This window comes from Budorcas taxicolor, chromosome 5 (assembly GCF_023091745.1).
Source record: "Budorcas taxicolor isolate Tak-1 chromosome 5, Takin1.1, whole genome shotgun sequence".
Taxonomy (NCBI): Eukaryota; Metazoa; Chordata; class Mammalia; order Artiodactyla; family Bovidae; genus Budorcas; species Budorcas taxicolor.
Window position 1 is genome coordinate 108,155,015 of NC_068914.1, and position 24,734 is coordinate 108,179,748.

At 41.0% G+C, this 24,734-nt stretch overlaps 1 protein-coding gene across 1 annotated transcript in view; it reads left to right on the forward strand.

Moving 5' to 3' along the window:
* The window catches only part of SLC17A8 (solute carrier family 17 member 8), a 38,325-nt gene extending 13,878 nt beyond the window's left edge, over positions 1-24,447 (forward strand). The window contains exons 4-12 of the mRNA XM_052640811.1: positions 1,776-1,890; positions 3,314-3,401; positions 10,402-10,488; positions 11,083-11,222; positions 11,354-11,503; positions 12,490-12,622; positions 16,985-17,095; positions 22,583-22,710; positions 24,103-24,447. Coding sequence (XP_052496771.1) covers positions 1,776-1,890; positions 3,314-3,401; positions 10,402-10,488; positions 11,083-11,222; positions 11,354-11,503; positions 12,490-12,622; positions 16,985-17,095; positions 22,583-22,710; positions 24,103-24,447 — 1,297 coding nt within the window. The remainder of the gene's footprint in view (positions 1-1,775; positions 1,891-3,313; positions 3,402-10,401; positions 10,489-11,082; positions 11,223-11,353; positions 11,504-12,489; positions 12,623-16,984; positions 17,096-22,582; positions 22,711-24,102) is intronic.
* The last annotated feature ends 287 nt before the right edge of the window (positions 24,448-24,734 follow it).

Below are 24,734 nucleotides of genomic sequence, written 5' to 3' on the forward strand. Positions count from 1 at the left end.
TGTGGCTTTGTATGCTTTTATCAATTCTATACAACTGGCTCTCAATTTAGGGGTGCAGAATGATAGATAGAAGTCATTCCTAAAGATATGATTCACAGACATTGATCTTACATGATCCTGTTCTTAAGAATCTCTTTTTGTTTACTTTTTTGTTTACTCTAATCTATCTTGCAATTCTTTAACTGATTATGTAGTTTAAAAAAAAATCAACTGCATCTGAGTCTGGAGCAACAGTTTCTGGACCCTAAGTAACTCACTTGGTAACCTCTACTGAGTTCCTCTTTTTCCCTGGACCTCCATTTCCTCATCTGTGAAATGAAACATGGATTAGATTGTGTCTGAGTTCCCTTTGACCAATGACATTCTGTGATGCTGTTTACTATGTTGCTATTATCCTGTACTATACTGGTTTTGTCATGTGAGTAGGAGGGGCTTGTCTCTAGACTGTAAGATGTCTTTCATACCCTTGCGATTCTATAGGAGGTGTTTGAGCAAATAAAAGTAGGTCCAAGAAAAAATGAGCTGCCTCAAGGAGCAGTAGTTCTCTGTTACTAAAAGTATTCAAGCAAAAGATGATGGCCACTTGGGACATGTGTAATATGTATATGTACTAGAAAAGGAGTGTACTAGGAGAGTACTAATTATTTCCAGGTCATTTCTGATTGTAATTGACTTAACATATATGGATTTTGTGAAGTGTATATTTTATGAAGCAGTATTTTTCAAACTCTAAAACAGAACTCATTAGATGGTAATAAAATCAATAGTGATTTACCAATATCTACTTTTCTAAAAAGAGAGAGAAATAAAAGGAAAGATAATCAAATAGAATAGAAAATATCTTAGCTCATTGCACATTTTAGAATCGTATTTTGGAAATTGTTTTGGTTACATCTGTGTGTTATAAGTGTGTGTTGGGTTGCAATATAAACTTTATTTTGTTATATGGATCAAGGAAAAAAAGTCTGAAAGTCATATCCATATGTAAAGTCATTTCTATGAGCATGACTCATATTTTACTTATGTTCTTATCTAATTTGTGTCCTTTATTTATTATCACTTACCTGTGGTATTCTTCTTACAAGGTGATAAAATCCTGGTTCCTATGGTCTTTGAAGTCACTATTCACACTTCTGCCCTAAAAAGAAATAACACATAATAATATTTCCCAGAATATAAAAGATATGAAGCATCATTAGCATGTGTGAGAAAGAAATAAAATGATGCCTGCTCTCTTTTCCTGGGACACTCCTGTCCAGGCAAAGAGGAGACACATAGTACTTGGCAGAAAGCTGTGGGGCTGAGACAGGTACCCAGCCTGTCCTGTGCTTGTCTGGTCCCAGGACACAGCATGCTTCTCAGACAGTTGGTATCCCCATCTGCTAACATGAGGATGGAACTGGGAAGCAGGAGATACAACCCAAATGTGCAGAAGTCATGAGGTAGCAGTCAGAATGGATCATTCGGGTAGAATCTAGAATGGTGGGTCTCCAGTAAGTTTACTTCATGCAGGTCAATCTCCAGCTTCTGGATCTTATCTAGGCAGAACACCCCTGTGCTGCCCCCAACCTTCCTATTATTGGCCCAAGGACTGGGGCTTGGGAATCAAAGCAGCCTGACAGCCTAGCATGGCACACCCCAGACCCTAACACATCTGCTTCTCTATTGGTTTATGCAGTGATCTTCCATGAACTGGTAGGTTTGTTCCTGATGTTTGACTACTGTGCCACGTCCATGGTGGGCCTGCCCAGTAACACAGTGTTTTGGTCCCTCAGGGTCTTTGGGGCTGCCATCTTCTTAACATCGACCTTGAACATGTTGATACCATCTGCAGCCAGAGCGCATTACGGCTGCGTTATGTGTGTCAGGATTTTGCAAGGTTTAGTGGAGGTAAGAGACTCTTTTCTTAACAAATTTTGATATTATTGGAGACAGCATGATCCTTTAGAAATTTTAATTTTTGAAGAAAACCTCCTTTATCAGTTTTCCTATCTCCCACCTTGTCTGGCTATCTGAACTTTCTGGTTATGATTATAATTATGAATACTTTAATTAAAATTCCATGTGTGATTCCAAATTTATACACAATGAAGGATCATTGCACAGAGTGCAGAATTTCAGATGAGCCAGGAGTGATCTTAGAGGTAATTTAATCCAACCACTTCTGCTTAATAAATTTTGAAACTGAAGCCCAAAGCCTTCAGTTCACATAACGAAGGCTCTTTCCACTAAAACAATTTAAATGGATTTATTAATAAATCTGTAAATTTCCAGGGGTGTAGTCTTACACAGAGATTTAGCTTGATGAAGTGGGTAGCATAATATAGAACCAGAAGGTAAATATTTTGTACTCTCCTGGCCATACTGTGGTCTGATGCAACTTCTCAACTCTGCCATTGTTTACAAAAGCAGCCAGAGATATAAAAATGTGTAGGCATGGCTACTTTCCAGTGAAACTTTTTGGACACTGATATTTTTTATTTCATATGATTTTTACATGCCAGGAAATGCACTTCTTTAAAAAAAATTTTTTCTGGTGACTTAAAAATTTAAAAACCATTCTTTGCTTGAGGGCTGGACAAAAACAGATGGTGGGCCACATCAGGCCATAATTTACTGCCAGCTGATGTAGAGAAATGTTTCCCAAACGATGTCATTCACCTCTAACCGTTGTCACATTTGTCGTATTCACACTATGATTCATGCTGTTACTTGCCTATAGTTTTTCCCTGGTCAATTTACTTAAAAACAAAACAAAATAAAAGAACCTCATCATAAGCAACAATATTTTTGATATCATGGGTTTAATGTGCTAGTTATATTTTTCTAAAGCATATTAGAATACATAAGTAACAATGATAATAAAGAATGTAGGTTGTTTTAGTACTTTAAATCCAATTCTTATCCCACTGGAAGGACATATACCACACTTTGGAAAATACTAACACAGTAGAAAGAACATGTTATTAGCAGCCCTGAAGACTAGAATCTAGTCACTTAATGGCTGTCAGCCTCAGGTTCCGTATCTTTAAATGAGAGGATGGATCAGCTGATTGTGGAAATCCAGTTCCACGCTGATATTAAATAATAAGAAGAAATATGAAGACCCCCTTCCTATTCCCCACCTTGCTTACCTTTGAACTAGTATTTGAATTTTAGCATCTCTGCTGTGAGTCAAAATAGCTGACACATGTTATTTAGTTTCTGTCAGTCGGGCTTTTATATTGTAGTGTCAAAGAGGCAAAGTCCAAGTTTTAAACACAAGAAGAAACTGGAGTCAAGTCAGATCACCCATTTCCAACTGTTTCGCCAGGGTGTGACATACCCAGCGTGTCACGGGATGTGGAGTAAGTGGGCACCACCTTTGGAGAGAAGCAGACTGGCTACAACCTCCTTCTGTGGTGAGTGCAGTGGAATAACAGCAAGTTCCATATAGGGATGCTTTTGGCCTTAGACGAAGGCCGTGCTAAATAGAATTAGTTTTTCACATAACAGAGTTCCGAAGGTGAATGGTTGGTGGCTAGTGTTGATTCTGCCTGTAATTGGCCTGCAATCTATCCAGGGCCTGTGCATGTTCTGACTTTCTACTCCGCTGTCCTTAGAGTGATAACTTTTTGCATTCATGCATATTCCTCGTGTTCATAAAATGGCTACCACAACTCCAGGCATGAAGTCCACACTAAAGGCAGAAAGAAGAGGGGGTGGGTGTCCTAACCACCTCTATTCTTTTCATCAGGAAAGAAAAAGCTTTCCCAATCCCCCTAGCAGGCTTCCAGTTCTATTTGCTTGGTCCTAACTGTGTCACAGGCTTTACTAACTGCAGAGAAAGCTGGGAAAGCCAGTGCCTAGCTTTGCTAACATCTTTAATAGAGAAAAGTAAGAACATAGTCATTAGAAGTTGTTGTAGGATTAGCCAACAAATATTTCCCAAAGTTGAAAGTAGAAGATATAGAATAGTCAAGGCCCCAGTCCTCTGCTTTTTACAAATGGAGAAATTAAAACTAAAATTTTTAATCTCATTTCCTTGAACTAAAATAGAAGTCCAGTGACTTGCTCAAGATCACATCGCTACCAAAGAATGGAGCAGGAGCTAGAACATTGGATTCTTGATTCAAAGCTTTCCTCACACTACTTTGTACACACTGTCATCAGTTCAGTTTAGTCGCTCAGTCATGTCCGACTCTGCAATCCCATAGACTGCAGCATACCAGGCCTCCCTGTCCGTGTCCTCCCATCACCAACATCCGGAGCCTACTCAAACTCATGTCCATCACATCGGTGATGCCATCCAACCATCTCATCCTCTGTCATCTCCTTTTCCTCCCACCTTCAATCTTTCCCAGCATCAGGGTCTTTTAAAATGAGTCAGCTCTTCCCATCAGGTGGCCAAGGTATTGGAGTTTCAGCTTCAACATCAGTCCTTCCAATGAATATTCAGGACCAATTGCCTTTAGGATGGACTGGTTGGATCTCCTTGCAGTCCAAGGGACTCTCAAGAGTCTTCTCCAACACTGCAGTTCAAAAGCATCAATATTTTTGCGCTCAGCTTTCCTTATAGTCCAACCTTCACATCCATACATGACCACTGGAAAAGCCATAGCTTTGACTAGACAGACCTTTGCTGGTAAAGTAACATCTCTGCCTTTTAATATGCTGTCTAGGTTGGTCATAGCTTTTCTTCCAAGGAGTGAGTGTCTTTTAATTTCATGGCTGCAGTCACCATCTGCAGTGATGACAGAGACCATTTAATCAACTTTTGCTATTATCTTCCAGAAAAACAAAATGAAAAGGACATCATCCATTTTACCCAAAAGCAAATTAATAGCCCTTAAGTACTGATGTGACTTTAACTCCTGGGTCTCCAAATTTCACCTTGCTAAGGTTGCCTCATTTGAAGCCATGCTGAGACTGGCCCCTCTATGAGTCTCTGAGAGTAATCAGTGTTCAGAAGACTCTACTAGGTACCCATCAATATTTGAACAAGAACAGCATGTGCTGCCACTAATATTTGCAAATTTTTTTTAATGGGGGAAGAGGCCCAAGAAGACAAAAGTGACTTAGGCCACAAAAGTTAACAATGGGCCCACACAGAATTCGGATCAGAATTGAGGTCTGCTTAGTTTTTCAAGCTAGCGTATCTTTCCTAACACAAGCTAACCTGTACATTTTAGCTAAGGAGGAAGCTTTACTTCTCTGAATATATTTATTTATTTTTCCCTCTCCTTCTTTGGGACTTCCCTGATAGCTCAGATATTAAAGAATCTGCTTGCAATGCAGGGACCTGGGTTTGATTCCTGGGTTGGAAAAACCCCCTGGAGAAGGAAATGGCAACCCACTCTAGTATTCTTGCCTGGAGAATTCCATGGACAGAGGAGCATGGTGGGCTACCGTTCATGGGGTCACAAAGAGTTGAACACAATTGGGTGACTAACACTTTGACTTTCTCTTCTTTACTTGCACAAGTAGTAATAGTGCTAGCAGCAGCAGTAGTAGTAGCAGCAATAGTAGTAATAAAGGATCCCAGGGAGTTTGGTGTGAAACATTCACCCATGTGCCTATTTTGTGTCTCATTTGGAAATGCATGCACAGCTGAGATGCCTTTACATCTTTAATCTCTCCCATCCTTGGGAACCATTTTTGTCCCTTGCTTGTAGTTCAAGATCAACTCCACCTCCCCTACTGATCTTATACCAACTCTAGAAGAATGTAAGATTCTGCCCCAGCTGACCTTGACCTGTTTTCTTCAGATGATTTACTTATAAGGCCTTTTATTTTGATTTGCCAGCAAACAAGAACAACTAGCAGCCACTCCCCATTCTTAGTGTTTTTATAGCCCTAAAATGGCTAATTTAAGAAATGATTTGATGCTCAAGGAAAGTTACCTGATCAAGGTCATAGACTTTATTGCATTTCCCAGCTAAGGTGTGGCCTTGGTTTCAAAGAAGAGCACAGCAAAAATGTCATTAGAAGTAAACCCATGCTTGGGGATAAATGATTCTTACACTTAAAAAATATTGCAGTTGGAAGAGTCTTTAGAAAACATCTAGTCACACTCATTGCTTCAATTTTTAAATTAATTTTAATTTTTTAAGAAATAAAACTGATTTTATTCAAAGACATAGCTTTTTGGTTTTGTTTTCCCCTAGTTTTATTGAGATGGAAGAGACATATAGCACTGTTTACATTTCAGGTGTTCAATGTAATTATTTGACTTACATACATCATGAAATATTTGTCACAATAGGTTTAGTGAATGTCATCATCTCACACAGATACAGCATCAAAGAAATAGGCAAAAAATCGTTTTTCCTTGTGATGACAACTCTTAGGATTTACTGTCTTACCAACTTTCGTTTATAACATATATCAGTTTAGTTATCTTTATTATGTTGTATGATACACCCCTAGTACTTACTTATACCTGGCAATTTGTACTCTTTGATTGCCTTTATACGATTTCCCCTCTACCAACTCCTGCCTCTGATAGCCACAAATCTTAATTCTTTTTCTAATTCCATTGTTTTATAGTAGAGGAGACTGATGCTCAGGGAGGGGGAAAAAAGATACAAATTTTCATGGAAAGTGAGGACAGAACTGGGGACTCTGTCATCCCCAGTTCAGCTACTCCTCTCTGTCTATGCCATTCAATAAGCACCCTCCTCTTCCTCTGTGTTGACCACACAGAGGGATCAAGGTACAGTTAGGGCAATATGGGTGGAGAGCCCTACTGGGGTATGCTCAGGACCTATGGGTGTGATAGGAGATTATATTCAGCCACAGTTGGAAGGATGAGGAAGAGTTGTCTAAAAGACAGGAAAGGACAATTTCAAACTGTAAAATTTCCTCAATGGAAGAATGCTTCTTGCTACGAGTAATTATTGGCTATTGTTGAATGGAAGAAGCAGGAATGAAGTATTAAACAGTTAAGGTTAAAGGCTTTGGATTCCTGCAGACCTAGATTCTGGTCACTCATACCCATGTGACCTCAGGAAATTTACCTCCCATCCCAAGCATTCTTGTAAAATGGGGATGACACTAGTACCAATGTTACCAGGTTGAAAAAAAAAGGTTAAATAAAATCAGGGATCCAGAGTACTCATCACAATACTAGAAATCACACAGAAAGCACTCAGTGCATCTTATATTCAATTCAGTTCAGTCACTCAGTTGTGTCCGACTCTTTGCAACCCCATGAACTGCAGCACACCAGGCCTCCCTGTCCATCAACAAAGTCTACCCAACCCATGTCCATCAAGTTGGTGATGCCATCCAACCATCTCATCCTCTGTTATCCCCTTCTCCTCCTGCCCTCTATCTTTCCAAACAGCATCAGGGTCTTTTCCAATGAGTCAGCTCTTTGCATCAGGTGGCCAAAGTATTGGAGTTTCAGCTTCAACATCAGTCCTTCCAGTGAACACCCAGGACAGATCTCCTTTAGGATGGACTGGTTGGATCTCTTTGCAGTCCATGGGACTCTCAAGAGTCTTCTCCAACACCACAGTTCAAAAGCATCAATTCTTCAGAGCTCAGCTTTATTTATAGTCCAACTCTCACATCCATACATGACCACTGGAAAAACCATAGCCTTGACTAGATGGACCTTTATTGGCAAAGTAATGTCTCTGCTTTTCAATATGCTATCTAGGTTGGTCATAACTTTCCTTCCAAGGAGTAAGCGTCTTTTAATTTCATGGCTGCAATCACCATCTGCAGTGATTTTGGAGCCCAGAAAAATAAAGTCAGCCACTGTTTCCACTATTTCCCCATCTATTTCCCATGAAGTGATGGGACCAGATGCCATGATCTTCGTTTTCTGAATGTTGAGCTTTAAGCCAACTTTTTCACTCTTCTCTTTCACTTTTATCAAGAGGCTCTTTAGTTCCTCTTCACTTTCTGCCATAAGGGTGGTGTCATCTGCATATCTGAGGTTATTGATATTTCTCCCAGCAATCTTGATTCCAGCTTGTGCTTCCTCCAGCCCAGCGTTTCTCATGATGTACTCTGCATGTAAGTTAAATAGATGGTTATCCTCTGACCCTCCCTATTTGCATCATCTAAACTGGAGCTCCCACCTCCCACTCCCAGGGTATTTGCTCCAGGAAAGGAGACCACCTTCTCCACACCCACAGAGGAATCAGATCTGTAGCTCTTCTTTATAGACGATATGTCCTGGAACCTTTGCCTTATCAGTCTGAGGAAGTCTAAGTTTAAAAAAATTAAAAGTGCTCTATCGTTCTGTACACAATAGCAGCATTAATAGTTGATGTTTGAAAGTGAAAGTGTTAGTCCCTCAGTCATGTCTGACTCTTTGCAACCGCATGGACTGTAGCCCACCAGGCTTCTCTATCCATGGAGTTCTCCAGGCAAGAATACTGGTGTAGATTGTCATTCGTTTTTCCAGGGGATCTTCCTGACCCAGGGATCGAACCCAGGCCTCCCGCATTACAGGCTGATTCTTTACCATCTGAGTCACCAGGGAAGCCCAGTTGGTGTTTGAAAGTGAAAGTGTTAGTTCCTCAGTTGTGTCTGACTCTTTGTGACCCCATGGACTGTAACTCACCAGGCTCCTCTGTCTGTGGGGTTCTCCAGGCAAGAATACAGGAGTGGTTGCCATTTCCTTCTCCAAGGGATCTTCTTGATCCAGGGATCAAACCCAGGTCTCTTGCACTGCAGGCAGATTCTTTTACTACTAGCACCACCTGGGAAGCTCTAAAAAGCAGCCCTCTTGGCTTGGTTCCACTGGGACTTGAACCCAGGACCTTCTGTGTATAAAGCAGATGTGATAACCACTATGTTAGTTGGTGTTTGCTGCTGCTAAGTTGCTTCAGTCGTGTCCAACTCTGTGCGACCCCATAGATGGCAGCCCACCCGGCTCTCCCGTCCCTGGGATTCTCCAGGCAAGAATACTGGAGTGGGTTGCCATTTCCTTCTCCAACACATGAAAGTGAAAGTGAAGTCATGTCTGACTCCTAGCGATCCTGTGGACTGCAGTCTACCAGGCTCCTCCATCCATGGGACCTCCCCGGCAAGAGTACTGGAGTGGGTTGCCATTGCCTTCTCCGTTGGTGTTTATGTAACACTTAATTAGAGCACCTTCATGTAATAACTTATTTGCTCCTCAAAACAACCTGGTAAGACAGAGATTTCACTTCCATCTGAAAAAAAAATGATTTGGAGGAATTGAGAGACTTCCTCAGGGGTTCTGATGTTCAGATCCTGGATTCCAGGTCAGGCCTTTCATAGCCAGCTTGGCCCACCTTAGAAAGATGGGATTTCATTTCTTTGTCTGGAAGCTCTCTAAGCTTCCATTTCCTGAAGATCTTCCTTAGCACTGGGTTATGGGATACAGCATTTCCTTTTGCTGCTCACTTGTGCTGAAGCAAGAATTTTTTCCACTCATACCAAGAGGAAATTTCATATAGTAATTTTTTTGATTCAGTTAATATTTATTGGGAGTTCGCGGGGCTTGTGTCTCTCCACCAGATATCATAGAGCTTCAGGAGACAGTGAAGGTGAGGTCACTGCCTCTAGCCCTTGTTATCTTGTCTAGACAAGATAAACATCCACACACAGGTAACTACTTACAAGGTTAGGTATTTCAAAGTAAGAAACTAAAAAATGTACCCATTTAGGAGGCCGATGAAGACAGTAGCTATCCTGGTCCTCCTGCCATCTTGAAATTTAACAGTTTTCTGGTATTAAAAACAAAATTGAGACACTAAAAAGCATGATCCTTTCATAGTTTGAAGTTCCTTATTTAAAGACCTAGGTGAATTATACATCAATATAATTATATCTCAATAAAACTGGGAGAAGAAAAAATTTTTTAATAAAGATATAGGTGATAATCCTTCTGAATTGTGAACCCTGAGAGACAGATACATAAGTGCCTTCACTTTCTTTCTTTTTAATGTTCTGGCTATTTATTTACTTATTGGCTGTACTCCGAGCACGTGGGATGTTAATTTCCTGGCCCGGGATTGAACCCACGCCCCCTGCAATGGAAGCACGGAATCTTAACCACTGGACCACTAGGGAAGTCCCTGTTCCTTCACTTTCTGTCTTCAGCACCCAATGTTGTGCCTGGTTGAATTTTTCAGAGTTCTGTCACATTTTTTCTCAGTTTTTTCATTCTATTTTCTTGTAATTCCAAATTGAGGTGCCTGAGCCATCTCTGTCTAATCCTTCCATGGCATCTGGATGAAGTTAAAGGGTATCCTGGAGACCTTTCTCTCTTGGAGGCCTCTTTTTAGGCACGGTGGGAGTTGGCCAGCTCCTCTGCACAGAGGCATCCTAACTCCCACTCAGTGTGATTGGTCTTCAGGTTGACTGCTGAACTCTAAATGGGTTGGATGGGCTTGCCTGATGACTGGTGAGTTTCCTTCAACTTTTCTTGTCTAGGTTCCTATGCAGGAGCAGTGATTGCCATGCCGCTGGCTGGGGTGTTGGTCCAGTACATTGGATGGGCCTCTGTCTTTTATATTTATGGTGAGTGATTTGATTCCATGAATTCCCATGGGTAACTGGGCTTCCTGGGCTCGGTGGTGAAGAATCCCCTGCCAATACAGGAGATGCAGGAAATGCAGGTCTGATCCCTGGGTCGGGAAGATCCCCTGGAGGAGGGAATGGCAACCCACTTCAATATTCTTGCCTGGAGAATCCCATGGACAGAGGAGCCTGGTGGACTACAATCCACAGGGTCATGAAGAGATGGACAGGACTGAAGTGACTGAGTACACACGCACACCTGGGTAATTGATAGATATGGCATTTGACTATCTAATGGGGTTGGCTTAAGAGTTTACTGTGTGAAAATAGGGATCACTAAGACAAGTTTATCACATAAATGGAATACTTGTCTAACGATGATTCATTTAATGTGTATATAAAAGTTAAATTTCTTAATGAGCAGAACATAATCTTTCTTTAAATACCAGCTAATAACAGAATGACAGGAAAAATCAACCAAATGCTTTCTCCTAGCTGAATATAGTGCCATTTGAAAATACTTTGAAATTTGACAAATTTAGAGGTGGAAGAAAATGAGATGATGTCATCAAGCTTTTTGTTTTTCAATTGCAGGTATCTTGGGGATTATTTGGTACATGTTTTGGCTGTTGCAAGCCTATGAGTGTCCAGCAGCTCACCCAACAATATCCCAGGAGGAGAGGACCTATATAGAGACAAGTATAGGAGAAGGAGCCAACTTGGTTAGTCTCAGTGTAAGTAGAGACGGAGAGATGAAGACTTCCCTCTTTCTATGAGTATTTCTTTCAGTGATTGTGTTGGCCTCATAAGAAAAATAATCTATCAGTATATTCACTAAAAATCTCACTGTATTTTCACTTTCTAGAAATTTAATACACCATGGAAAAGATTTTTCACGTCATTGCCAGTGTATGCAATCATTGTGGCCAATTTTTGCAGAAGCTGGACATTTTATTTGCTGTTAATAAGTCAGCCTGCTTACTTTGAAGAGGTCTTTGGATTTGCAATAAGTAAGGTAATATACAGATTCTTGAACTTTAAATCTCTTACTTCTACTGAGAAAATCTTTACTTGATAAAATAATTACATTACTGATCAAAATTCATAATAGTTCTGTGACATCTAATACCCTGGAGGTCAGACAAGTTATGCATTCTATGCACAAACACATAGCTATTTAATTTCTTCTTAGTAAGGATCAGAGCTGTATTAAGCTGCTTTTAAGGATTTATGTTCTCACCATTCTCAAAGTGTTTCTGACGCTGACTCAAGAACTGCATATTGGGCAAGGATCAAAAGATTTAAGGGTGCGAGGTGTTTTTTTTCCTATAAATTATTCAGGGAGGAGCAGTAAGAACCTTAAAGCTCATTTTGCAGATCACAGTCATAGCTGTACTAATGTACTAAAGTACTGGTCAAGTACTAATGACCAGTACTTTATGGTTTAGAAAGAACCTTTTACAATGTCCCCAACCATTGCGATTAGGTTGCCTGTGTTTCAGGTAGGAAGAGTGTGGATGGTAAAACACAAGCTGTCATCCCGAAAGTATTAAGTCTCCTTCCCACAGGATAAAGAACAGAGGCCTAGTAGAGGTAGAAATCTGCATAGCTACAGGTACTGTCAGAAGTGACTGTGGAAGAGCTAGCTCAACCAGTAGTGGCTGCCATCAGGGAGCACTCACTCTGTGCCAAGAGTCTAACTGCCGTGTGCCAGGTAGTTAAACACCCACTGGGTAGTGGGGCCTCTGTGAACGATTTTAATAGACCTACCCATCTCCAGGAGCTTCCTATCTGGTAGAGGAGACGAGTAGGTCTATTCTTAAAGTTGCTCACTCATTCATTGTTTATTCATTACAAAATTCAGGCCTGTCTCAGTCCCGTATAATTAGATGATTAAATTTGGTGGTGAGGGTGAGGGGCTCAGTGGAGATGGTGAGGGCGTTAAAGAAGTACGTCTCTCAGAAGCAGCTAAAAACAGCTCACTGTTTCTTTTCATTCCAGGTGGGTCTCTTGTCAGCAGTCCCGCACATGGTTATGACGATCATTGTGCCTATTGGAGGACAATTGGCTGATTATTTAAGAAGCAGAAAAATTTTGACCACAACTGCTGTCAGAAAAATCATGAACTGTGGAGGTACTGTGGATTTCATAGGTGGCTTAAGCAGCTTTTGTAGAATGAGATGAAACTGAATTGCAAGCCATATTTTTGAGGTTATGTCTAAGCACTGAGAAGGCTCTTAAAGGCCCCTAAGTCCATCACACCCCTGCCTAGTGGTCATTCAGCCTGTGCTTGTGCAACCTGAGATATGACAATTTGGGAATCCCTTGGTGCTCCAGAGGTTAGAACTCTGGGCTCTCACTGACAAGGGCCTGGGTTCAATCCCTGGTTGGGGCACTAAGATGTGGGGTACTATTTTGGTCATGTGGTCAAAAAAGAGATATTTTTTAAAAATATATGACAGGGAAGCCTGGCGTGCTGCTGTTCATGGGGTCTCAAAGAGTCGGACATGACTGAGTGTCTGAACAACAACATAGAAGATGGAAAGTGTGACTGAGGTAAAAAAAACATCCTAGTCTGGCTGAATTGGTTGCCTATGTGAACCTCAGGTTGTTTTAACATGAAATGAAAAAATTCCTCAGACCTTTCAATTCTAGTTCTTGTCAGCTTGGAATAGTTTCACTTCCTAGGATCTCTTGATTACCCATAAGGTTTAAATTTTATCCTTCAGCTCCTGAAACATACCGTCCTAGCATTTTCACTAGAAATAGGAGTCACTTATGCTCTTAAATGATTTTTCTTTCTTTGAAAGTCTACTATTTGGCAAAAATCTTTTTTTTTTTTTTCCTTATTGATGAATCAATGTATCATTTATAGGTTTTTCACACAATGTCATTATTCTATCTTTTGGGGGAATTAACTTTCTGGTTCCACTTTTTTGATAGTGTTAAGATAAGGGAAGTTTGAGCCATGTACCTTGTTGTATAAGACAGGCCAGTTCCAAAACACAAATAGTTAGTATACAATGGTGTGTGTGTGTGTGTGTGTATGTGTGTGCTCAGTCATGTCCAACTCTTTGCTACTCCGTAGACTATAGCCTGCCAGGCTCCTCTGTCCATGGAATCTTCCAGGCAAGAATACTAGAGTGGGTTGCCATTTCCTTCTCCAGGGGATCTTCCTGACTCCAGGATTGAACCCACTTCTCCTGCATCAGCAGACGGATTCTTTACCGCTGAGCCACCTGGGAAGCCCTTATAGCATTACTACTTGTTATTAATTTTGTTTCCACAATTTGAATTATATACAGGGAAAAATAACCTGCCAATACAGGAGATGCAAAAGACACTGGTTTGATCCCTGGCTCAGGAAGATCCCCTGGAGGGAGAAGTGGCAACCCACTCTAGTATTCTTGCTGAGATAATCCCATGGACAAAGGAGCCTGGGGGGCTGCTGTCCATGGGGTCACAAAGAGTCGGACACAACTGAAGCAACTGAGCGTGGATGCACGGTTCATTTCAGTTGCTCAGTTGTGTCTGACTCTTAGTGACCCCATGGACTGCAGCACTCCAGTCTTCCCTGTCCATCACCAACTCCTGGAGCTTGCTCAAACTCATTTCCATCGAGTCCGTGATGCCATCCAACCATCTCATCTTCTGTTGTCCCCTTCTCCTGCCTTCAATCTTTCCTAGCATCAGGGTCTTTTCTAGGGAGTCAGTTCTTTGTATCAGGTGGCCAGAGTATTGGAGCTTCAGCTTCAGCATCAGTCCTTCTAATGAATCTTCAGGACTGATTTCCTTTAGGGTTGACTGACTTGATCTTGCTGTCCAAGGGACTCCGGTAGTTCAAAAGCAACTGTTCTTTGGTATTTAGATTTCTTTATGATCCAACTTTCACATCCATACATGACTACTGGAAAAATCATAGCTTAGGCTAGACAGTCCTTTGTCAGCAAATTAATGTCTCTGCTTTTTAATATGCTGTCTAGGTTTGTCATAGCTTTTCTTCCAAGGAGCAAAATTCTATGGCTGCAGTTACCATATGCAGTGATTTTGGAGCCTTAGGAAATTAAGTCTGTCACTGTTTCCATTGTTTCCCCATTTATTTGCCATGAGGTGATGGGACATGGATGCCCAGTAATGGTATAAAGTCCACAGTTTAAAAAAATATTGATTAATTAAAATTTAAAAACTTTTAAATACAATTTTTGAGGCTGTTGTTCCATTTGGACTTGTTACAAAATAGTGGCTATATTCTTTGTGTTGTACAACGCATCCTTGAGCCTGTCTCACACCCAGTAGTTTGTACCTTCCACTCCCCCACCCCTATACTGCCGCTCCCTCTCTCCATCCTCCCACTGGCAAGCACTAATTTATTCTCTATATCAGTGAGTCTGTGAAGCTCACAGTTTAAAAAGCACCTCTGTGCCCATAATTTCACTGATTCTCTTTAGATGACCATCTAAAACAATCATTGATGCTTGCCCTAGTTCTAGAACAGTTTTGAAGAATGGATTCAGAAAGGTAAGCAACTTATTAAGGTTTACAACAAAGTGCCTTGGCTTATATTTCAACTTAATCTTGATTTTCCTTTCTTTCCTTTGCATTAATTATCAAGTTCCCACTACCTACCTGCCAGGCTCTGTACTATATCCATGGCACCTTCCCTGGATAATATCACAGTTTTGTGGGGGAAGGCAGAAACACAAATGAAAAACTACAGGGCAATGCTGAAAAGTTTTATGAAATGATTAAGAAGAAGGAGATGTCAGCTTCACTGGTGGTGAGTGGTAGGGCTGTCAGCTTCCTAAGGAAAGCAATATTTGAACTGGACTTTAAAGAATAGTAGGGTTTCTCCAGAAATGAGAAGTAAGTGATGCGAGAGGAGTACTGCAGGTGAAGGAACAGTCTGTGGAAGTACAGTGTGGCACAAAACAGTGTTGTGATCAGGAAATGGTGGAGAGACGTGTGCAACAGTAGAGGGCTTTCCACGGGCTTCGGATGGTGAGCAAGGGGGTAAGAGTGACAGAAAATGAAACCGGGACAGCAGGAGGAATTTATTATAGGCACTTAGTATGGAACCACTGACAAGCGTTTCAAGTAAAGGGGCAACTGATCAGATTTGTAGTTTATAAAAATAGTGATCCAGAGAATGGATCAGAGGAAAAAGAGATAGGAAGACCAATAAAGAGGTTTTTGAAGTTGTCCAGGGGAGAGGTAGTGGCGTCCAGAACTAAGACAGTGGTAGGGGAAGGAAAAGCAGATATTTCTAAGGCCAATGTCATGGATTCTTATCTGAACACTGAAGAAGAGAAAAAAGTCCAAGTTCATTCTGAGATTTCTGCTTGAAACATTCGATTACCATTTGTTGAGTCATGCCCATGGCTGGCGATCTTGCTCAACACCTTGTATACCCAATTTCATTTAATCTTCCAATGCTCCAAGGTTGTATTATGAGCTTTTGGCAGGGAGGAATGAGGACTCTAAGAGATGAAGTGCTTGTCCAAGATCACACCGTTAGTGATTTTGAGATAGAATCTGAACCCGGCAGGAATCTGAACCCTGATAAAGTCTGGGTTCTAAACACAGGCAGATAGATTAATTGAGAGAAGAAAGAGTGTGGTGGTGGTTTTTTGTATGTTTTGGAGTGAATATAGGGGACAGAGACTTGACGTGGGCCTGTTATCTCTGAGCCAACTCAAAGGACAATCGTGTAGCAACGTCTGGAAGCAGCAGAGGGTCTCTAGGATGAAGCATCATTTCACTGTCTTCTGCCTCCCAGGGTACTTCCTGTCCCTGGAAACAGTACTTATATCATCTTTCTATCTGCTGTCAACTGAACATGTATGTGTTTTTGTGTGTTGGTGAGAAGGATCTTCATCATTTGCTTACCCTTTTTTATTGTGCTGGATTCACTTATCTTGAATGAAAGGCGCAAAAAGTCCTTCTGTCCCACTGTATTTTATGTGCAAATATCTCATGGCATTATCAAGAGGCCTGAAGGCTTGGCAAACTTCTGAAAAGGAAGAATTTTGTCTTATGCTTTCTAGGTGGTGAGGCTCTGCTTTATGTTTCAGATATTCACTACTGCTTTCTAATCACTTTTGGCAATAATAATACTATTTTATTTTTATTTCATTTTCTATGAAAGACCATCACTGGTGTAATCAATGGAGAATCACTGACGGTCTTAGAAATGGCAGGGGGAACTACCCATGAGCAACTGATAATAAACATTCCTCATCCCATGGGCATCATTGTACCTCCTGGGACTATACAGTGTTCAAGGCACACCAGGAAACTGTTGAAAAGCTCACAGAACACCTGGGTAATATTAGCAAAGTCGTAGAGTCAAGAAATATCCCTATAAGATTGTAAATATCGTGCCAGAATATGTGTACTAAAAGCTTGGGTCCATGAAAATAGATTCTTTGTGATGAATTCATGAATTTGGGCTGACTGACATGAAAATGACATTTTCCCCTGCTGTTTCCATTCACAGGTTTTGGCATGGAGGCAACCTTGCTCCTTGTGGTTGGCTTTTCCCATACCAAAGGGATGGCTATCTCCTTTCTGGTGCTTGCTGTAGGATTTAGTGGTTTTGCTATTTCAGGTAAAGTGTCCTTTGTGTTTCCAAATCTTTTCCATAGCAACACTTGGGGAAAAAGGAAGGAAAGGATATTGAGCATCTACCTTTGGCAGCCAGGCCATTCCCAAGGATCAGGGCCACTGTCTAGAGATCTAGTGGGGATGATTTTGAGTATCACTGAGAACTGGGCTTAGGAGCCCAGCCAAGCTGGAATTATCACTACTTTCTCCATCTTGGGAAAGACAACATGCAGGAGCCCTCTCTGGGGCATGGGCAGAATGCGTGTTGCTGGGCAAAGTGGCACCTTCAAACTTAAGCACCAGGCCACCCGACCTAACAGAGACTCTTGTGACTCTTTTGATTCTCACTTCCTACAGGAGAACTGCTAACATTAACTCACAATCAAATGATGTAGTCATCTGACATAAAGTTATAGAATCAGAAGGGCTTCCCAGGTGGCGCTGGTGGTAAAGAATCTGTCTGCCAATGCAGAAGGTGCCAGGAATGTGGATTCAGTCCCTGGGTTGGGGAGATCCCCTGGAGGAGGAAATGGCAACCCACTCCAGTACTCTTGCCTGGAGAATTGCAAGGGCAGAGGAGCCTGGTGGGCTACAGTCCATGAGGTCGCAGAGTTGGACACGACTGAGCACATGCATACACACACATAGAATCAGAAAGTTTTAAGGATGGAATTTTTCTTTAGTTTTCTGTCTCCTCCTTGGCTTTCATTTTCCAAACAAGGACATGCAGGTCCAGAGAGGTGATGTGACTTGCTAAGCCAGCAAGACTTAAGAAGAATAGTAATGATGATGTGAGCTAACATTGATCAGGCACAAACTCTGTGCTGGGGGCTGTTCACAGCCCACTCTTGTGTATTAATCCCTGCAATTCTAACAGCTACCCTAGGGCCTTCAGTCTCCCCATTTTATAGAAGCAGAAACCAGCTACTGTATGAGCAGTAACAGCGCTAGCATATTACAGACTTCAGAAGTTCCCTGTGCAAAACTGGATGAAAAAGCAAAACTTAGGGATTTTTTCCCTATCTTTAAAAAAGATTATAATACTAAAAATTGTCATTTAACGGAACACTTGACATGTATTGCATTTCTGACAACATTGTGAAGCAAATGATATTACCATTATTTTACTGAGGAATAACTTAAAGCTCAGGAAATGAAGGACTTTCCTATTGTTACACAACTGGGGACAAAGGAAGAACTAAGGTGTCCTGCTTGGTCTTCATGCCTGAGCTCTTTCCATGATTCTGGGCTGTCTTAAAGATCAAACAGGGTGATAACAACCTAGAACAGAAAAGCACCTCTGGTTTGACCTGTGGTCAGAACGACTCTTAAACAGGGCCTTGGTCTTATCAAAATACAGTTCACCCTTGAACGATGTGGGGGTTATGGGTGCTGATCCCCTACCCCACATAGTCAAAAATCTGACTATACGGGAGTGGGTATCCTTTCCCTTCTCCAGGGAATCTTCCCAACCCAGGGATTGAACCCGGGTCTCCTGCATTGCAGGTGGATTCTTTACCAGCTGAGCCACAAGTGAAAGAAAGAGAAGTCACTCAGTTGAGTCCAACTCTTTGCGACTCCGTGGATTGTAGCCCACCAGGCTCCCCCATCCCTGGGATTCTCTAGGAAGAATACTGGCGTGGGTTGCCATTTCCTTCTCCAGGGGATCTTCCTGACCCAGGGATTGAACCCAGGTCTCCCTTATTGCAGGCAGAGGCTTTAACCTCTGAGCCACCAGGGAAGCCCAAAATACTGGAGTGGGTAGCCCATCTCTTCTCCAGTGGAACTTCCCAACTCAGGAATCAAACCAGGGTTTCCTGCATTGCAGGTGGATTCTTTACCAACTGAGCTATGAGAGAAGCCCTCCTATATAAAGTATTCCTCTGCATCCTGGGTTTTGTTGTATCCTCGATTTTGCATCTGAGGATTCAATCAACCACAGATCCTGTGCATGCGTGCTTGCATGCTTAGTTGCTCAGTCATATCTGACTTTTTGCAACCCTGTGAACTGTACCCCACCAAGTTCCTCCATCCATGGAATTTTCCAGACAAGAATACTGGAGCGGGTTGCTATTTCCTCCTCCTAGCGATCTTTCTGACTCAGGGATTGAACCCGTGTCTCCTGCATCTCCGGCAATACTGTAGTATTTACTACTGACAAACAAATCTGCCTGTAACTAGACCCATGCAGCTCCAACCTACTTTGTTCAAGGGTCAACTATAAATAGAGCTGATGAATAGTTAAATTGGAAAAAAAAGTTTGCACTTTAAGTAGCCTGAAGCTAACAACTTGGGTTTAGGGATGCAAAGACCTAGGAGTAAGGCCCCTCTTTAGTACTTACTATTTACAGAAGGCAAAAAAAAAAAAAAAAGCTGAGTTATTTAATTCCTCAGCCTCAGTTTCCTTATCTAGAGACTAGAGAGATATAATGGCAACTTCATCGGGTTGTTGGGAGATTGCAATGAACTGAGGTCATTCTTTCATTCCTTCACACTTCCTAAGAGTCAGACACTGTTCTTGGCACAGCAGATACTGCAGTGAAAAAGAGAAAAGTTTCTGTCCTTATAAAGTTTACATTTTAGTGGAAATAAAGCTTTTGAAGCTCTTAGTCCCAGTACTAAATGCATAAAACAATTAAAAAATATTCACTACGGTTGTTCAATTATTATTCAATCTAGCCCAATACTTCTCAAAATTTACTGGTGCATACAAGTCACCTTAGGATCTTGCAAAAATGCAGATTCTGATTTAGCCAGTGTAGAGTGGAGCCTGAGATCCTGCATTTCGATCAGTGAAGTTGACGCTACTGATCAATAGTCCATACTTTGAGTAGCAAGGATAGAGCAGTCATGAATTGTTCCCAGTAGGATGTTAAGGGACATCTTCTTTTGATAGCCCTGTAATGCAAAAGAGATTCATATCCTGTCCACAGAGATATTGAAATATTCAGGCTCATATTGTCCCCAGATTGCCAGTTTAAGCAACAATCAAACGGACAGAGATTTTTTTTCCAGCATTTACACCGTGCTGGTCACTTTTAAGGTATGAACTCATTTAATCCCTGTAGCAGCCTGATGAGAAGAGTATTGCTATGTTCATTTTTACTAGTGAGGACACTGAGGCTTGGGAGGTGACTTAACTTATTCAGGTAAATTAAGTGATTAGGATTGGAATAATGGTTTATCTGATCCAACAGTGAGACTATGGGAGGGACTATGGTCGTGGGGAGGATGATTCCTTAGGATCTGCTGTATGTCACCTTTATAAGGAGTTAATGGGGATGCCAAGGGGGACTTGCTCAGTTTAGGAACTGATTATAAATATAAGAGCTGAGACAGGTGAGATTAGAAAGATACAAAGAATGGGTGATATCTGCTTTAGAAGATGTCCTATGTAGAGAAGACAGACTGTCTCAACTTGTGTGTAACTTGCTTTATGTGTCTGCTTCAAAAAAAAAAAAAATCTATTAGTATCTCAGTTTCCCAATGATTTTTCCCCCAAACCCCAGGATTGTGTAGCTAGAAACCTAAATGGCTTTTCTCATATTATCTTTAGCTGAACGCAGATGTCTAGGCTTTGTATCAGAATATAATACTCGCCAATCATATTAATTGCTTCTTATCTCTGGGTTCTTTTCTAATAAAGTGTTTATCACATTCAAATAAATAGTAAGATTAATTAATCTTGCAGCTGTTTTATATTCTGATATTCTGCCACTTTGGTCTGAAAGAGAAGGTATGTTTATTCCAGAAAGGTTTTCTTAAAATTCTCTCTGAACAGAGGTAGGAAATAAAACAAGCAGCCAATAGGCTGGTTTAGAAATTTTTTTTTAATTATATTTTTAGTTATTTGCACAAAATAGAGCATTAAAAAGCAAGATAAGGGAAAATAAAAATATGAGTAAATAAGACCTACAACCCACTGCTGTAATTTCAGAGTTCAAGTTGGTAATTAATTAAGCAATTATATATAGAGTACCTACTATGCACCGGACACTTTGCCAGCTCAGGAAAGTAAACTGGGTAGATGGAGGTTGTACTGCAAAGAACATGTTGGCTTTTACCTCTTTGTACCTATGTAATTGACATATATTATTTATCTTAATTCTTACAACGGTTTTATAAGAATGATCATCCCAGTTTATAGATGAAGAAGCTGAAGTTCAGAAAGATTAAATCATTTTTCCAGGTTTGCATCTCAATTAAACAGCCAGATCCAAGGTCTGACTCTAAAATGCAACCCTAGGCTACACTGGCAGAGTTGGTTCCCAGTGCCCAATGCCTCCTCTTTCAAAGCCTTGTCCCTCTGCCTTCCCGCTTCCTTCATTCCACTCATCCTTTTCTCCTGAAAAACAGATGAATAGTGAGGTACTGGTGATTTTTTATTTTACCACTCCCTGCAGCATTACCTATTCATAAAAGACCCCAGAGTGACAGGTGTGTTTTACAGTGGCAGCAATAGCAGTGATGCTGATATTGGCACCGTGATAGTTGCTAGAGCTCAGCTGTTTGCCGAGAGCTCTCGCATACATATTTCCCCTAAGTCTCATCTCACAGCATCTTTATGAGTTAAGGAGTAATATGATCCTCAAAATAGAGATGAGGAAACAAAGTTCTAAAGATGACTTGTTTAAGAGATAAGAATAAGATTCGAATCCAGATTTACAAATTCCAAATCAAGTATGTATGTTGAAGTGTTTTATAAATTACAGAGGATCCTGCAAATGTTTGTATAAATCTTTCTTATCCAAAAAGAGCCCTTTATAATATGCCCTGTGGTACTAAGGCAGACCTACCTGTGGTAGCCTTTTGGGAGTGACCTGAGAGCTAGGAAGGAGGATATTATGCAGCAAGATATAGTTTTAATCACACTGTATGTGATTGTGTGGGCTTACCTGGTGGCTCAGGTGGTTCCCTGGTGGCTCAGTGGTAAAGAATCTGCCTGCAGTGCAGGGTTAAGAAGATCCCCTGGAGAAGGAAATGGCAACCCACTCCAGTATTCTTGCCTGGGAAATCCCATGGTCAGAGGAACCTGGAGGGCTACAGTCCATGGGTTGCAAAAGAGTCGAATACAACTTAGGAACTAAACAACAACAATATGATTGTGTGATGGCTTACTCTGAATATGTGTGATCCAGGCTGTGCTTTTCAGTATTGCCCCAAACATCATTATTTTGGGGTTTCAAGCCGAGAAGGTAGAGGTGCCATAATTCTCCCCATGAAGAACCCATTTTAGCCATTGCTAATGCAGTTCATGGGGTCACAAAGAGTCGGACACGACTGAGTGACTGAACTGAACTGAATCAATCATACCATGGTTTTCTGCTATGAGCAGACACAGCCTGACAATCCTCAAGCCAGTCCTTTTGGTAAAGGTATCCATTAGTAGAGGAAAGAGATTGATGAGAGTTGGGGAAAGCTAAATATTTTCCAAAATGTATTTGGAATTCTGTTCCTGAGTCTGATTTTGAGATGTTTGGCTTCACTGTAGGTTTCAATGTCAACCACTTGGATATTGCCCCTCGCTATGCCAGCATTCTCATGGGAATCTCAAATGGAGTGGGAACCCTCTCTGGAATGGTCTGTCCCCTTATTGTGGGTGCAATGACCAAGCACAAGGTAATGGTTTCCTTTGGGGTTGTGGGTTACAGTATGAGAGGACCGAAATACTGTACAAAGTCTCAAGGCCCTATCCCAGCCTGTGTAAATGTGTATGTCCTTGACTTGGCTGAGTCACTTGAGCTTCTATTTTTTTTTCTTCTTTTAAAAAAATTATCATTTATTGATGGCAGCAGGACTGATTGATGTTTGGTTCTATGTTTCTTAAACTGAGAAATAGAAGGGGTGTGTGTGTGGGGGGGTGTGTATGTGTGTGTGTGTGTGTGTGTGTGTGTGTGTGTGTAGAAGAAGTAATAATACCATAAAGACTGTTTAAAGACACAAAAAAGAAACTGAGGCAATCAACTCAAGATAAATAAATTACCCAAGGTTGTTTTATAATTCCAAGTAATTAGACTTTATCACCATTTCCAATTATTGCTTAGCATGCTCCAGCATGAAAATATTAGTGCAGTTATACTTCCTTATTATGAAGAAAACAAACAAGACATTAATGACCCTTCCTGAGAACCTACGCAGGTGCGGCAGCAGGTCGTTACTGCACGTTTGTGTATTTAGACTAAGGTGGGTAGTACAGGAGGATCCCAGATCCATCCAGAATTCAGCCACAGGCCACATTCTTCATCTCTGTCTTTGAAAGGGTTTTAGATATGCTGCCTTCTGCAAATTAACATGTTTGATACTATGGCATTTTTACCCAACTATTTCTTTGTTGTTGTACATCCTATTAAAAATATAACTTCAGAAATTCTTCCTGTTTCTTGGAGAAGAAAGTGTGGGATAACATTTCTTATTTTTGATAGAAAAGAAAGGTGGGCTCTGATGACTTTACAGGCAGAGGAGCCAAACTATCTCTCTGTTCATGAGATGATAGGATTGGTAATATGATTATTAATTCTGTTATTAAATCTTTCAACACAAATTCCCATTATTTTTTATACAATATATTTTCACAGAAGATATGATTATACATAAGCTACTGGCAGTCCAAACTGAGCATTTTCGTGACTCAAATTGTCATGTATCCAAAGCAAGCACGAAGGAGACCTCTGATATTTACAATGGTGGGTTCCTAAAGCAAATTTAATTTAACCTCATTTGTATATTTAGGAGAGCTGTGAAATGGTGCAGCAAGGATCTTACAGGATGTTTATTTTATAAAGTATTTTTCTAAATTAAAAAAAATGCATATTCACTGTAGTCTTAACTTTGATTTTTTTAAACACTCAAATTCCATTTGGGTCCTGGGCATGCATCTGCCACACATCTTCCCAGCAAGCACAGCATTGCTTTGGGGTGACTAAGTGCTTTTGTCCCAGTGGAGGACTCCAGAAGATACTGTTAATTTCCGTTTTTGGTTAAAATATTAATTGGTACTGTTTCCTTGTTCAGACCCGTGAGGAGTGGCAGAATGTGTTCCTCATAGCTGCCTTGGTGCACTACAGTGGCGTCATCTTCTACGGGGTCTTTGCTTCTGGGGAGAAACAGGAGTGGGCAGATCCCGAAAACCTTTCTGAGGAGAAGTGTGGAATCATTGACCAGGATGAATTAGCTGAGGAGACAGAACTCAACCATGAGAGTTTTGCAAGTCCCAGAAAGAAGATGTCATATGGAGCCACCACCCAGAATTGTGAAGTCCAGAGAAAGGAATGGAGAGGACAGAGAGGGGTGACCCTCAACGAGGAAGAGCTGACATCCTACCAGAATGAAGGGGAAAACTTCTCAGATGCATCCTAATGTCTGAGGGGCACTTTTGGCTCCTCCGCACTCTAGAACCAGAAAGTATCCATACCCATTTTCTTCTCCATAGGCTGGCTTGCCAGGGGGTTAACTCTAGGGACATTGCATGTCGGGGAGCAGGGAGAGATTTATTCAGCAGTAGGGAAACAACTTGCTCTAAGTTCATAAAATGTATGGCTGTAAGTTTTTTGATTTGCAGTTGATTCTTATCTCAAAGAATAAACTATTCAGGAAGGAATGATTGGAAGAATAAGAGACAAAATGCCATGTTTTTCAAAGAAAAA